We start from the raw sequence: 16,489 nt of genomic DNA on the forward strand, positions 1-16,489 counted from the left end.
CCCTTCTCCATTTTTTCCACTATTTGCTTTTGTATTTTCATTGGTTTGTATATTATAAACTAATAAAATGTTAGAAGTTAAAGAACGGTTAGGGTGTAATGACAATGACATTCCTGCTGGAAAATAAATGCTGAGAAACAAGATGAATAAAAAAGGCACAAGCACATTGTCACTATTGGCTGTTGACAATCTGGATAGAGAAACAAACATGTGCCACTTTCCAAATTCATAGATAAAATCACCTTCAGTGCAGCTATGTCATGCTGAAGAATGCCTGAATCATTTGACATGATCTCTTGCCTCTTCTTTTTTTAGGGGAAAAGAAATGCATTCATGGATAGTCACATAGAGCACTAAGATACACCCAAGATACACAAAGGAGGCAGCTGTGAATCCCTCAAATATGTGAGCCCATAGCATTTAGTACAACAGTTTATATGGTACTGTGGCTAGGTTCATCCATACTAAACTTAAAATTATGGTATTCTGGCAGGCTTAGCACATCATACGAACTGAATCACTGTGTGGTTTGTAAATAGCAGTTTGTATCTTTGCATATTCTGAGACTCCAACAGCAATTTTTAATAAATCACTGTTAAAGAAGTCACTGTACAACTTAGTACAGTGTATAAGCAAGGCAGTTGTTCTGTATTGTCTACTCATTATTACTCTCTTAGGCCCTATTACTGCATCCCTGATTTTCAAACCGTGGTTAGGGGTGGATCAACAATTTTTAACCTGGTTAAGCTTATGCAGCCCAAAGTAGAAGCAATCAAAACTTTTTTGCTCTTTTTCTCCTTAATCTCAAAAGCTGCTGTCTTGCAGTTTGATTTGATGTACCATCTAGATGACTTTTAGCAACTTCCTAGGTATTTTTCTGCAGGATAAGCAAAGTTTGACATACAGATTAAAATCTAATTATTACAAGTGTTTTATTTCTTGCCAAACTCTAACACCAATAACTACTTATGGAGTGGGGGGGGAGATATCACAAAAAAGATGTGATTTGCGAATCAGGGCTCCATATACCTGTACTATACTACCTTACACTTTTTAAGAGAAGACTTGGGGAAACCAGTTCTGACATGCCCTGGGAATCAAATCTATTTTTGAGGCAGCTTTCCTGACTCTGCTTGGCTTCATCTTGCTGGCAGTTTTGGAAGCCGACCTCCATCCCACTCAGCTGCCATCAAATTGGGAAGCTTATTCAGTACTGTCCACTAGGAAAAAGGTTAGAATTAGAAAACTCTCTGGCTTTTCTCTGCTTGCCTGCTGACTAATGGCAGCGTGTTATTAAAAATGCTGACCTGATTCCTTTCTCTCACTAGCCATCGTTTTCCTTAATCAGTAAGGTTTGACTAAACCTGAATTGGATTCATAACAATATCAATAGCACACAGACTTATATACCTCTTCACAGTGCTTTACAGCCCCTCTCTAAGCGGTTTACAGTGTCAGCCTATTGCCCCCCAACAATCTGGGTCAGATTCATACAGCACTCTAAGCCACAGACTGATTGTGGAGATTCTCAGTCATCCAAATCATAGCTGTCTCAAAGGTGCTTCCCCCCACCCTTCAAAAGGCAACGGGGTTACTTGTTTCCCTGAGGAAGAAGAAGGAAACGTTTCGCTTCTCATTCAAGAAGCTTCATCAGTTACACAGACTATACGTAGAGCTAACTAATCCTATTTCAGCTTCGGGTGGTTCGAAAGGCGATCGCAGTCTTGAGAACGAGGCTGGGCGGCGCCGCCGCGTGTAAACACTTCCAACGTGAGAAGCATCGCGCCTCTCAAGACGCTCTTTTGTCATGGGCAGAGGGCAGATGGCTTTCCCTCTTTGGCCTCAAGGGGAGAGGCCGTACTTTCCAGCTGCCGGCAATAGCCGCTCGTTCCCGCCTGCCTTCCTTCCTTCCTTCCACGTGATCTGCTATCAAACAAGGATCCGACTTTCGTTTCTTGCTCTTGGAAAGTGGGGCTTTTTTTTTTTTTAGGGAGAGTTTCTCCCGGTATCTTGCAGTCCCTTTGGCTTGGCCTGTCGTCGGAAAGACCCTCGTAAGTCAGTCCCGCTGGAAAGCGGGCAGAGTGGAGTGGGGGAAGCGCCTGGCTAGCGACGGTGTGCAATTCCCTCCTGCAAGTAGAGTCTGCTGGCAGAGTTTGAAAGCGAAAGTAAAGCTTCTCCGTGGAGGACGGCGGTGAGCCATTTTTTTTTTTTTTTACTACAGAAGCAAACGATGCGGTCAAAAGCCTTCATTTGAGATCGTCCTATGGACTTTTATTCGATCTGGTTGGCACGCACGTAACTTAACTAGTCTAAATTATTTAAATAACGCAACTTAACAGGGGCGCAAGAGTAAATCCACGCTTCGTGTTGGTGTAACTGTTATTAAATGCCTCCGGTGTTTAAATTTTGTTCCAGCACTCAGTACAACTTCGCTGATTTCGAAAACGAAGCAACCTCGGCCCGGTTAATAGTATTAGGGCAGGGGTCTTCAAGCTTGACCCTTTTATGACTTGTGGACTTCAACTCCCAGAATTCCTCAGCCAGCGTGCCGCCTCAGCGTGCCTGGCTGAGGAATTCTGGGAGTTGAAGTCCACAAGTCAGAAAAGGGGCAAGTTTGAAAAGACCTCTGTATTAGGGATTCATCTGACATTTCTGATTTTTTATTTTTATTTTTTAACCGGAGCTTGGAAATCAGAAAACAGCCCTGAAAGAAAAATTTAGCAGAGATTTCCGTACTGGATAAAAAGTTGGAGTCGAGTTTTACCCCTGGAAACTTATATGATGTGGAGTTTGCAAGTAGAGAGATATCCGTTGATTTAAACTCTGGGGACTTCTTTTCTCTGCCCATTTAACTATTTAAACTACCCAGCACAAATGTTGCTGTCTCCCTCATTGCCAATCCTTATTTGGTCAGTTATTCCAATCCTCTGCCTTCCTTCCCAAGTAATCAGTCACAGAGCCTACCAAATATTACCTATCAGAGTAGCCTACCAAATTCTACCAGAGTTGGCATCGGGGAAAAGATTACAGGTAAAACTAGGGAGACTTAAGCCTGCTTTGTTCACAGACTGGGAATGAGGTGAAGGGAATAGCAGGCAAACACAGTAGTAAAAGTGTTTGTGCCATGGCTGGGCACAAGTGAGGAAAATCCACATCACCTGACTGGATTTTTGGGGCAACACATACAACAACAACAACAACAACAACAACAATAATAATAATAATAATAATAAATACTCAGCCAGAACAATTGGATCAATGGTGCTGCTTAATAGTCAGTATTTTCCAGTGATTTTTAGATGTGATGGGATGACAACTTCCTGTTGTTATGTTGGCTAGAAATAGCAGTAGGGTAGGTTGTCCATCAATTAGAGAGAGCTTGTTTACAAGCTTTGTATGCTGTGTGAACTTAGCCAGCCATTCAACAAATGAAATAAAACAAGCTTTGTGTAATGGCAATCTTTGCCTTTTCTTTGTTCTTAAAGTAATTGATATGAGGAAGAATGAAAATGTGTGTGTATTGCTCAAGAGTTATATCTGACTGGACTCCCAGGAGATGACGGGATTTTGCCGTGGTATTCACCCTCTGGAAAATCATTCTGCCTCCCCCCCAGGTGTATCCATCCACCAGCCTTCTGGAAAACTAAACATGTTTTTTTTCCAGCAACCATAGGGATCCCATGGGAACTGGGAGCCTGCAAGATGTTATAGAGATAGTCCTCCACTTATAACTACAGTTGAGCCCAAATTTTCTATTGCTAAACAAGATAGTTAAGTAAGTTTTCATACGGTTTATGACCTTTCTTGCCACAGTTGTTAAGTGAATCAGTGCAGTTGTTAAGTGACATTTGCTTCCCCGTTGACTTTGCTGGTCAGAAGATTGCAAAAGGTGATCATGTGACCCCGAGACAACGGCAACTGTTATAAATATGAACCAATTGTCAAGTATCTGAATTTTGATCATGTGGTGCTGCAACAGTCTCAAGTTTGAAAAAAATGTATATTTTTTTAGTGCTGTTGTAATTTCAAATAGTCACTAAATGAATGGTTGTAAGTAAAGGGCTACCTATATTGTGTTTAGAATGTTGGCCCATTCTGCAGTCTTAGTTTCTATTTAAGTTTAATTATTTTTAATAGCTGTTGGTATTTATTTTAACTGTTTTGTTGTATGCCACCCAGAGTCACATTTATGAGATGGGCAGCTATATAAATTTGCTTACTAATACGATACATAGTACAATACAGAGGAAGAGAACAAAACATTAAAACAGGTGTTTAACCGATTGGTAAAATGAGGACCCACATTGTTGGGGGGCAATATGTTTACATTGTAAATTGCTCAGAGTGCGGCTGTAAAGCACTATGGAGCCTAAGTGCTGCTAACTGCTTTTGTTTAACAGTTCACTATCATCCTGTTACTGAAATAATCCTGGTTACTTCTAGTCTTGTTCTCTCATATTTATTTTAAAATACTCATTTGCTTAGGTGAAATATTCTAATAAAATATTGATTAATGAAACTTTGAAAGTGGTTGGCTAAAATTTGAAAATTATTCCAACAATTCATAATTTATTTCAATTTCATATCTGAGAAAAAAAATGAAAGTCTTGGAAATGTAAAAAAAAACAGCTTTAGGTGCAAAATGGAAAGAAACTTCCTTTCATTTTGGTTTTGTAGACTATGTCAGAAGGCGAAATTTCAAAAACATCTACAAGTGAGACTGAACTACTGGAAGAACTAGAAAAATGGAAGGTAATTTTTATAAACTCTTTTGATGTTTAGCAATGATAATTGAGCCATCTATGCATACTATGTTGACTAGAAGAGGCAGTGCTTTTTTTTGTTGTTGTTCCAAGCCCTGCTAGTCCTATTCAATTGGAAATCCTGAAATTGCAATAATAGATTCTTATTTGCCCAGGAAAAGCTTGAAAAAATTGAAAAGCGAAAGACTGAAATCCTTCTTTCAAAACTTGCCCTTGATGAGAAAAGAAAAATGAAGCAAAAGGCTCTGGCAGATCTAAAAGATCAGAGTAATAAGCAAGTAACTGAAAGAATGAGGATAGAGAAGAAACAGCAGGTAAATAATAGATGTATCCATGTTCCATCATTTTGAGAATAGAACTCAAAGTTGATGCTGGGAAGTGTGAATGTTTAAAAAGCGATATTGAGTCCAACTTGCCAAGCTTTTGACTGGAATGTGTGATAGCATGTACAGGTAGTCCTTGACTTACAGCCACAACAGAACCCCAAATTTATGTTGCTAAGGAAGGCAGTTAAGTGAGTTTTCCTCCATTTTATGACATTTCTTGTCACAGTTAAATGAATCACTGCAGTTAAGTTAGTAATACAGTTTTTAAGTGAATCTGGTTTCCCCATTGACTTTACTTGTCAAAAGGCTGCAAAAGGTGATCACATATTCTCCGGGACATTGTAACCGTTGTAAATATGAGTCAGTTGCCAAATGCCTGAATTTTGATCATGTGACCATGGGGATGCTGCAATGATCGTATGTGTGAAAAATGATCATAAATCCCTTTTTTCAGTGCCATTGTAACTTCAAACCAGGACTACCTGTACATGTTTTCGTTGTTGCCATCTTTTTGCTCCTCTATCTTGTTATATTATTGTTTTTTTGTATATGTTTTTTTTACTTTATGAAGTGCTTAGAATCTCTGGAAGTTGTGTGGTGTATAAATTTGACAAACACCCTGCAAACTTGGTTTCTTATACCTGGTCACTGTCTCACTGAGGAAATATTTTTAATCCTTGTAGAAAATTTGTGTCTTGCAGTTCATGACAAAGTAGAAGCCATCAGTTCAGGTTTTAAAACCATGCTCATATTTTGCAGGTTTATATTTCTTAAAAGTTGAGACTGAAACAACAGCTCTGAATATTAACTGATACCACAGTTTGGAATCTTCAAACTCGGAAAGAGACAGTATCCAAAACTTTCAATTTAAATGAGAAACTCGAGTTACCAATGAATATTTGTATCTCAGGGTTAAAATGAGGGGACTTTGGTGTTCTTTGAGCTTGAGTTTTATAAACAAAATACAAATGCTTTTGTTCAGACCTTCAGTTTGTCAGTCTAATATATGTCTATTAAGAAATATGTTAAGAATGCAATATACAATCTTGATTAACTGACAATGTGTTCCATGGTCAAAAAACAGATCGACATATGCATGTTCCTATGGGTGTAGGTTCAGCTGATGGGCACATCCACATGAGTATTCATTGGGTGGTACTCTTCATTGTATAAAAATAGCAAGGTTACAGGACTGCTTAAATCATTTCCTTTCAATTGGAGTAGTGCAATGGCTTAATTACATAGCATTTTATTGATCATTCAGATTCATTAAAATACTGGAGGTGGTTACAAGTTTACCTATTAAAAACTTCCAGCAAGGTTATTTTGTCATGAATGAAGGGGAATATATATGTCCCAGGATAATGTTGCAGGATCCAATCTGGATCGGACACCAGGCCTGGAGCCCATCTTCGGAGAAATTCTCTCTAGTGTTTTTGCCTTCTCTAGAAAAATAAAAAAAATGCAAAATATTTTTTCAAAATATCCATAAACCAATTCTTAGGTGTTTATGTCTTTTTTGTCATATTTCACAGGAGCAACTTTCCTTAATATGTGAGCAAAATAGTAAGCTGAGAAAGGAAATTGAGGTCCTTAAGGTGAATCTGGCAGCAAAGAAAATGAAATGTGGAGAACTTATCCGGAGTTATTCGGTAAACTCTTGCAGTAATGCATTGGTGTGCATGTGGGAGATTCAGCAGGGTTGATTTGGTGTTCCAAAATACTTACTTCATAAATGGCAGGATATGATTCTTTATCCTTTATTTAAGAAACAATACCCTTGCTCTCCCAGGAAATTTGTGGTTTACAAACAATTAGAACAGTGGTTCTCAACCTTTTTAATGCCGTGACCCCCAACCGTTCGTAAGTCGAGGACTACTCAACCGGTCGTAAGTCGGGGACTACTCAACTGGTGCAGCACCGTTTGCAGAATGGGACTTTTGGCGGGCTCAGCAGGGCAGAGACAGCCTGGACAATTCCTATTGGCTTTTGAAAGCCAATAGAATTAGACTCTATTCAAGAGAGTCTATTCTATTGGCTTTCAAAAGCCAATAGAATAAAAGGGAGTAGCACAGCTAAGGAAAAGGGGGAAAAAATGGCAGACTGCATTGTTTGGCAACCCTCGTGAAGTGGTTGTTCAACCCCAAATGGGATCCCGACCCACAGGTTGAGAACCACTGAATTAGAATCTTTAGCAATTTTATCCCATTACACAATTCTTGTTCCATAAATCCACGATCTAATAAACTCTATAGAAATCTCACTGAATTCTAGAGTTCTTTTTTCCCAAATAAATAGATAGAGATTTGCTGCTTCATTACAATAATTGCTTTCACTTTCTTACTAATATACTAGTGCAACTATTCAGCCTCAGATGAATCCAGGATTCAAGTTTTTAAACCTTGAAGCATGTTTGGATACCTTAAGAGACAACATGTAGCTTCTAGTTTCTCTTTTGAAATTATTCAGCAAATTGGCAAGTAACTGATTTCCTGCTGACTTTTGATAGAAAATTGTTGTGTTAATCTTCCCCAAATCCCTCAAAGAGTAAACAATGCAATGAAAATTCTTGTCAATTATATTTTCGGACAAATGGGAGATGGTGGGAAAAGTATCTGACAAAAGCTTCCTTATGGTCTTATGGGTCACTGAAACTAGTAGATAAAGAATATGTTTACTTAACATTCTTTTGTCTTAAAAGTTGCCCTCTCCTGTATTGTTACTCAAATTTCAGCTTCAGCAATGCCTACTTAAAAAAAAAATGAAGTTTGTGCACCTGGAGGATGCCAAGGATGAAGATGACTACACTAACTTCTCCTGCCGTTTTCACTTAGCTACAAAAATCCCATTCACAGTCAACCAAGGAGAAGCTCTCATTCAATTTGAAGAAGAATCTGGTATGGGGTATATATTATAGCAATAGCAATAGCAATAGCACTCCGACTAACATAACATAAAAAGAGCCGAGGTGGCGCAGCAGTTAGAGTGCAGTACTGCAGGCCATTTTAGCTGACTGTGTTCAGAAGGTCAGCGGTTCAAATCTCACCGGCTCAAGGTTGACTCAGCCTTCCATCCTTCCGGGGTAGGTAAAATGAGGACCCAGATTGTTGGGGGCAATGTAAATATATATATACATTGCTTACTGGTGTACACCGCTTAGAGAGTGCTTGCACTTAAAGCGGTATATAAGTCTCATAAATAAATAAATAAATAGCTGCATAGTGATTTTACAGCTCTCTCTAAGTGGTTTACAGAGTCAGCCTATTGCCTCCAACAATCTGGGTCCTTGTTTTACCGACCTCAGAAGGATGGAAGGCTGAGTTAACCTGGCAAACTCCTGGCAGTGGGAATGCAGTGTTAGCCTGCAATACTCTGTTCTAAAGACCGTGCCACCACAGCTCTTCAGATAATACTTAAATGATATAGTTCCTCGTTTTTTAAATAAGGGAGGTCATGTTAAGTAAACTCTTCATTTTCAGACAAGAAAATTTTAGGATCAGTTCAAATATCTGCCACTTATGAATTTATCTTAATACGTTTTGATGTTTGAAATTCTAACCTTATCATCCCCACTGTAAAAACAATACAGAAGGTAATTTTTAATTTGATGTTCTTTAAGGTCCTGATCTCTTACCAGCCTTCTTGTAGACGAACCAGCTGTGATTGAGTTCACATATCTGATGAGCTAGGGCTTGCCTAAAAGTGAATTATGTATGAATGATTGGGTTCACACGTCATGCCAAGCTTTGAACAAGAGGAAGACACTTTTTTTTCTGTCAAGAAACTGCTCTTCCATTTTTTAAATTAATTAATTTGTTGCCAATCTTACTGTCACACGACTAGGTACCTTACAATCGGATATGGCTATCGTATATAAATTTAAAAGTGGAAAACAAGCAATAAATATATTTACTGTTTGGGGGAAAATGGCAAAATCTATACTCATACGGCAAGATCCTTTTTTAAAAAAAAAATAAAATTAAAATCTTTGTTTTTTAGATTATGTTAAGTCTAGTTAACACTTACCATTTTGGCCCAAGTCAGATGATAACCCAAATAGAGAGTCAATGAAAAGGGAACTTAAAGCTGGCTATTGGCCAGTTTACCATAACTTACAACACTTCAGAACACTAAACCAAATTAGATCCCATTATTGCATAGCACAATATGTGAACTAGCCAGTGCTGTGGTGACAGATGTCAGTGCCAATAAAAATAACCTTGCGCCAAATGCTGAATCATGAATATTCTGAGTTACTGGATCTATCAGTACTCAATGCAAGAATGGAAAAAAACAACCTTTTTGAGAATACTTCCTTCAGGGATCTGTTATCCTGTTTTCCTTGGCAAGAAACTTCGACCATTAGAGTGTCATAATTGTAGGGGTGATATTATGTTTGAGTTGGGAAACAGTGCAAAACTAGCAGCAAAACTTGTCAACAAAATCCCATGTTAAAAAAAAAAAATCATTGTTGAAACCATGGCTTTGCTCACAGTTGTTGATTAATATGACTATATGTCTAATGTGAAGTGGAACTATTTAGTCAATGTTCAGTATGGAAACCTGTTAATGTGTTGTTCTTCAGTTGCTCAGCAGCTGATTAGAAAACATAACCATATCATCAACCTGGAAAATAAGGAGATTGCTTTGAAAGCCTACCCTGTTCCTTTGGAGACAGGAACAACATTTAAGGTAATGGCATCATCATGAAAGAAAAATATATCCAAATAATGTGAACTATTCTATACTGGTAACTGGACCTCCATTCAGGCAGCCTAAGTTCAATTGGCTTTGCTTAGCTCTACATAGATACAAAGACTCTCATGGTTGGGATATAGTACATGTAGGCTGAAGGAGTTCTCCCTTCTTTTTCCTAATCACATAGAAAGAAGGCAAGCTTTTTTTTAGAATTTTCATTTTTTTTCATAGATATGTACCTTTTCAGATGTTCATATCTAATTCAACCAAAAATACATACAGACATAACTGCCTCCTGATACTATGTTCTGTTGGATTGAAAGCTTATTGGCAAAGATAGTCTATAGGCCTAATTTAAAGACCATTTTATAAACATTCTCTGGTCTTTATTATAAAGAAGGAGTATACAGGTTTATTGACTAAATTTCATTGGGCTATCAAGGATTTATCTTCTTCGCAACAATATAGAAATGGATTCCCACTGCCTTATTTCAGCATATTTTTTGACTTCCCACTCTAACCTACAGTTTTGATGGCATTAACCATGTCTGCTTCTGCTAGTATTTTCAAAGTCAGCGTGGCAAAGTTTGATTTTAACACATATTGTAGATGGAAATTCCATGGTTTAATGATGGTTTGTTGAATAAATCACTGTATATTTCCCCCTGGAGGGGGAAAATTGTGCTAATTTCGCTAACTGTTCACTGGGCATGCATATCACATTGAGCTATAGTTGCATTATGCTTTGCTGAATAACTTCAATTTTAGCTTAGTATGTTGTACAAATCTTCACACTATCTCAATCGAACTGTTACATTTCTTTCTTAAAATCTTGAGGAATAATTTAACTCTTGACTATTGTAGTAAACGTGTATGCTTTGTATAGTTCAGCCTTTCCCAGCTTGGTATTCTCTTGTGCGTAAGTCCCAAATTTCCAGCCATTGTGAGCAAAGAACTCTGGGAGAGCACTTTGGAAGGAACATTAGCATAGATAATGAGAAAATGTTCTTCCCCACCAGAAATTGTGCTCTGATCATAACATGTTTTGAATAGTTGCACCTATGTATTTTTATGTGCATACTTTTGACACTGGCTTGCATTGTTTTTCCAGATTCATGTTAAGATCCTTCAAAGGGAGATTTGTGTTTCTAACATCCCAAATGTAAAAATTGCTGAGGAGTGGATGAAAGACAAATTGGAGCTCCTTTTCTGCAAAGCGAAACTGGGTGAAATTCAAAATATATTTTATGATCCACTCTCACAAAAGGCCATCGTTACCTTTTCTCAGCCTTTAGGTAATTTCTGAATTACTCTGCCTGTTTATTTTTAGGATGTGGTCTGTAGTCCACCTTGTTTATAGATCAACATTCCTCTCTTGACTTTAAGCACATAGTTTTAGAACGGAGGCCACGATTCCCTTTGACTGGACCACGTGAGGTCAATTGGAAATTAGAAGTTAGATATAAATAAGTATGCCATGCATGCAATTCAACTGCATTGTTTTTATTTTGAAGATGACTGCTATTTTTTTTTCCAATTTTTGTATGTGCATGCATGCATGCCTACACACCTTCACAGTCCCAGTTTCTCGTGTGGCCCTTTGGGAAAATTAATTGCCCAGCCCTTTCTTAGCAGAAACTAGCTACTTAAACCTTGTCCCAAGTCCAAGATAGTTTGGGGCTAAAAAGCACATGGATCACTATATAACAGTGATGGCGAACCTTTTAGAGACCGAGTGCCCGAACCGCAACCCAAAACCCACTTATTTATTGCAAAGTGCCAGGCTGCATCAGCATTGTGGTTTCCTCAGGGAGGGCGGGGTGTATGGCCCACTGGGTGGATGTGGCCAGGGTGGTCACAGCAGACTGGGTGTGGCCAGGTAGGCATGGCCACCTCAATGTTCTAACACAGGCATGTCAAACTCGCGACGTCACGTGACGTCGCACAGCGTATCAGAGCTTTTTTGCCATTGCCGGCAATGGGGTGGGTGCAGTTCCGGTATGATGAAACTGGCCCACGGGCTGGCAGTTTGACACCCTTGCTCTAACACCTCTATCGAGCTTGCAAGCCGGCCATTTTGTCTGCTTTGTGCTGGGCAGGGCTGCTGCTTCGGGTGGCAGCCTAATGGACCAGCACGAGCTGCTAGTGGTGGTGCGCGTGTCCACAGAGAGGGCTCTGAGTGCCGCCTCTGGCCCACGTGCCATAGGTTCGCCACCACTGCTACCTAAGATGACTTTTAAGGCTGACTGGGAAGAATGCATTCCCTGAAGATCACCCTATTTTTAAATTCTACACAGTATTCTCCATCATTCTGTCTCAAATATTTCACTTGCACCCAGCCAGGCCATTGTTATGGAAGTTCCAGTCTTATCAGCAAGTATTGCTCATTCTGTAAGCAGGTCTTTGTATGCAAAAAGATTTTACTCTCTACATTTGAATGTTCATCCCTCAGCTATAGGCATTCTCTTCCCTTGGTACTTTTCAGTAGCTGCACCATGCCATTTTCTTCACTTAGAATGCCAAGTAGCCTTCCATAACTTGATTCTTTCCAGATGTTTTAGAAAGCACGCCACCACCAACTGTTGCCGTCTGGCTAATGAACGTAGAAAATTATAATCTGTTTTATCTGAAGGTAGGTACCAGGTTGGAGAATGCCAATTTAGGGAGAAAGTGTTTTAACTCTTGAAAGCAAGTGCTACACAAATTTTTTCTGTTAATGTTACATTTCAATTTGTTTACTTTGGATTAAATTCCACTGGACTTACTTACAGGTAGACCTATCTAGAATTGCACTACAGTATTATTATGCTGGAAACAAAGGCTTGTGATGAATATTTTATTCCTATAGTTGCCTTATAGTCTCATCCACCGGTGGCTTACTTTGAAATAAACAACTTTATGTCCCACAGTTAATGGAAAATTAGTTCTTCCTAAATAAATATCTACACTATTTAAAGTATATATGGAACTCTTAATATTTAGGGTTTAATTTATTTAAATTTTAACCTGCCCTTTTCAGATGTGGACCTCTTCATATAACTCATTTTTTATTTTTATTTTTATTCTAGCTCTTAATAAAATAATAAGGTATGAACAATCCTGTATCAGTGTGTTTGGAAAGATCCATCTTCTCACTGTTTCACCTGTCATAAAAAGCGTTGTGGAAAAAGTACAGGTAAATAATGGGGAAATAATCAATTATGGCAAATAATTCAGCAGCTGAATGAACCTGTTGTGCTGAGCTGTGGATTATTGAATAAACCACAGTAAAGCAGAGTTATATATCACATTGTATATGAGCCAGCAGTGTGCTGCAGCTGCCAAAAAAGCCAACACAGTGCTAGGCTGCATTAACAGAGGGATAGAATCAAGATCACGTGAAGTATTAATACCACTTTACAATGCCTTGGTAAGGCCACACTTGGAATATTGCATCCAGTTCTGGTCACCACGATGTAAAAAACATGCTGAGACTCTAGAAAGAGTACAGAGAAGAGCAACAAAGATGATTAGAGGACTGGAAGCTAAAACATATAAGGAACGGTTGCTGGAATTGGGTATGTCTAGTTTAATGAAGAGAAGGACGAGGGGGGACATGATAGCAGTGTTCCAATATCTCAGGGGCTGCCACAAAGAAGAGGGAGTCAAGCTATTCTCCAAAGTGCCTGAAGGCAAGACTAGAAGCAACGGATGGAAATTAATCGAGAGAAGTAACCTAGAACTAAGGAGAAACTTCCTGACAGTTAGAACAATGGGACAATCTGCCTCCAGAAGCAGTGAATGCTCCAACACTGGAAGTTTTTAAGAAGAGACTGGACAGCCATTTGTCTGAAATGGTGTAGGTTTTCCTGCCTGAGCAGGGGGTTGGACTTGATGCTCTCCAAGGTCCCTTCCAACATTATTATTATCATCATCATCATCATCATTGATTTTAAACTTGATTTAGAGTGGCCCACAGCCACGTAGGTGTTGCGGCATAATTACACTGTGAAGGTATTGATGGGTAGGTGTAGGTTGCAAATGATTGCAGACAGGCTGATGAGCATACCTCCCAAATCCCAGTTGTGCACTGTAGAGGTGCACATCCTGTGTGCTGATTGTGTGATTCAACTTCCTGTTCTGTGCTTTGCTGTTTGAGAGCTCCCTAGCCAGAACGTTAATATTCGCAGAAATATAAATGCAACATATATGCAACGATCCCCATACGATAGAGAGGTACATGCTCTGATGGGCAGTGATGGAGAAATCTAATCCAGACTTTCCAAACTAGTGGCTGGGTTTGATATAGCATGATACATTAAAATTAAAACTACAGTTGATATGAGTCATTGAGTTCAAAGGGACTTCCTTTGGAATATGGTTTACAGTCTTTTTAATAGCTAATAAATTATTCCCCTACTTTCCAGATAATGTATACATTGTATTTCCAGCAGCTGGAAAATGTGTTCTACGGGTAAACAATAGAACTGAGTTCTTCATATTATGTATGTAGAATGAAGTTAAATCTGCTTACATCAATAATATCAACCATATACTGTATATGGGCAGCAAAAATCTGGTAAATTGCTAGATGGGTTTTAAGTAACGTAAAACCTCTTTGCTGCCATCTACTGATCATCTCAAGTTTTACACTATAGATATGGCTGGGCCAATACTGTCAAGCACTTATGGTGGTTTGATAATGGTTAGGTCTTTGTTTTCTTCCATTTAGTGAAGGTTGGTCTGTGTTGCATATTGAATTAAGTTAAATATTAATATCTGACTATACTATTGTACTTTCTGCCATATGCTGTTCTTTAACCAGGCTTTGTAGGTTACTACTTCCTAAACCAAAAAAGGCCATCATTTTGGGATTCTAGAAATGGAAGTTGTACCCAGGGTTTGCTGTAGATTACAAGATCAGGTTTTCATACGTGAGCAACGTAATAGTGTGAAGTTCAGACAGTATGGTAAACTGTAACATGGTCAGTGGGTATCCACCCAATGGGAAATAACAATGTGACTTTTTGGCTTTGTGTATTGCTTTCAAAATGTGATGTTGGGAAAAGAATCTTGAGAGTCCCTTGGACTGCAAGGAGATCAAATTCCTAAAGGAAATCAACCCTGACTGTTCTTTGGAAGGACAGATACCGAAACTCAAATGAGAAGAGCAGACTCCCCAAGACCATGATATTGGGAGAAATTGAAGGCAAAAGGAGAAGGGGACGGCAGAGGATGAGATGGTTAGATGGAATCATTGATGCAAAGAACATGAATTTGGGCAGTCTCTGGGAGACAGTAGAGGATGCGGGGAGGGACTGGTGTGCCACGGTCCATGGGTTTGCAAACAGTTGGACATGACTTAGCGAATGAACAACAAAAGCTTTGTTTATTTGCAAACATAGCTTGAGTGTTTGCAGCAGCTTTATTTGGGTCAGAATAAAGTTGTAACAAGAAGAAACATGCTGATGATCACATTAGACTCAAAAGGGGAAATGTGCTGTGACCTGGATGGAGATTCCTTGCCAATCTTGTTTTCATTAGGGTCACAGCAGAGGAGCAAATGTTTCATTTCTCAGCTTTTCCCTGCTGTGCTCCTGTAATACATGGGTATTTTAGAAAGGGCATGTGGGGTGCAGCTGCCATGCCCAGCCTCACATTTTGTTGGTTCATGAACAGTGTATTTATGTTGTAATCGGTAAAAAAAAAATAACGAAGGGGTGTAGTTATCTCTTACTGGTGGTGGTTTCAATATTAGCTTTCTCTAAGGAGGACTATGGAAGTAACATATGGTATGCTTTTTTTTGTGTGTGTGTGCCAGATGTTTTCAGGAACTTCCAGGAAAACTGTACTGTTAACAGGAATCGACGCAGAACAGAAAGATGAGGAGAATGTGGGAGACATGATTGAAATTCATTTCCAGAAACCTAGCAATGGAGGTGGTGAAGTGGATCGAGTGACCTATATTCCCAAAGGAACAAAAACTGTCTATTTTGAGCTAGATGAAGCAGATTTTATAGGAGATTCTTGAAGATGTAGCTGGCTCAGATTCCAATTATGCCAAGAGTAATTGAATAGTGAAACCGCTGTTGTTTAGGAATGAGGCTGCCTGTAACGTAGGGGCAGAACCACCTTCAAAGTCCCGTTTAAAGCTATGATGTATTAAAAGTCCTCTTGTTTCAGTTTTTTTTAAATGTTAAAATCAGTGAGACTTAAGTTGTGATCTCATCACAACTCACATCAGTGCTTATAGCACAAATAGTCAATAACAACGGCATTTAGCACAATTGTATGATGGCAATTTCTGTGGCCTAGGAATAAAGGTGACTTTATGCTGTACGAATTACAGATCTGTCATGTGTCTTTTGCATTATTGAAAACATAAATGAGACTTTATCTTGAATCACCTGTGTTCTAGTCCAGGATTTTTCAACCCTTACCACTTTTAAGACATGACAATATTTGAGTACCACCAGTGCTTAGCAAGGTGTCAAAAACTTGATGACTAAAAAAAGGGGGGGTTGGGTTTTATTGATTAGATTCATTTGTTGTTATAGAAATGGCTTATTTATAATATTATGGAAAAGTAAAAAGTTGAGATTCAATGTTAATGCTTCCTTCTACTGCAACTGAGGAAGTTTGTTCTTTTTCCCTTCTCCCCCTCACCTTTTCCCCCTTTTTCCTCCCCACTGTGTCCTACTATTTGCTTTTGTATTTTTGTAT

At 38.9% G+C, this 16,489-nt stretch overlaps 1 protein-coding gene across 2 annotated transcripts; it reads left to right on the top strand.

Moving 5' to 3' along the window:
* The first annotated feature begins 1,758 nt into the window (after nt 1–1,758).
* On the top strand, nt 1,759–16,114 carry NMI (N-myc and STAT interactor). 2 transcript variants are annotated; one of them, XM_039327836.1, is made up of 10 exons: nt 1,759–2,191; nt 3,665–3,775; nt 4,678–4,752; nt 4,919–5,077; nt 6,625–6,741; nt 7,824–7,986; nt 9,675–9,781; nt 10,899–11,082; nt 12,856–12,962; nt 15,588–16,114. In XM_039327836.1, exons 3-10 carry the CDS (start codon nt 4,681–4,683, stop codon nt 15,795–15,797), a joined length of 1,119 nt encoding a protein of 372 aa, XP_039183770.1. In that variant the 5' UTR covers nt 1,759–2,191; nt 3,665–3,775; nt 4,678–4,680; the 3' UTR covers nt 15,798–16,114. The 2 variants fall into 2 exon arrangements, with proteins under 2 accessions (XP_039183770.1, XP_039183769.1); XM_039327835.1 differs by lacking the exon at nt 3,665–3,775 and having other exon boundaries at nt 1,762–2,191.
* Nucleotides 16,115–16,489: the final 375 nt, after the last annotated feature.

This window comes from Crotalus tigris, unplaced genomic scaffold (assembly GCF_016545835.1).
Source record: "Crotalus tigris isolate CLP2741 ecotype Arizona unplaced genomic scaffold, ASM1654583v1 scf7180000024369.3102671, whole genome shotgun sequence".
Classification (NCBI taxonomy): Eukaryota; Metazoa; Chordata; class Lepidosauria; order Squamata; family Viperidae; genus Crotalus; species Crotalus tigris.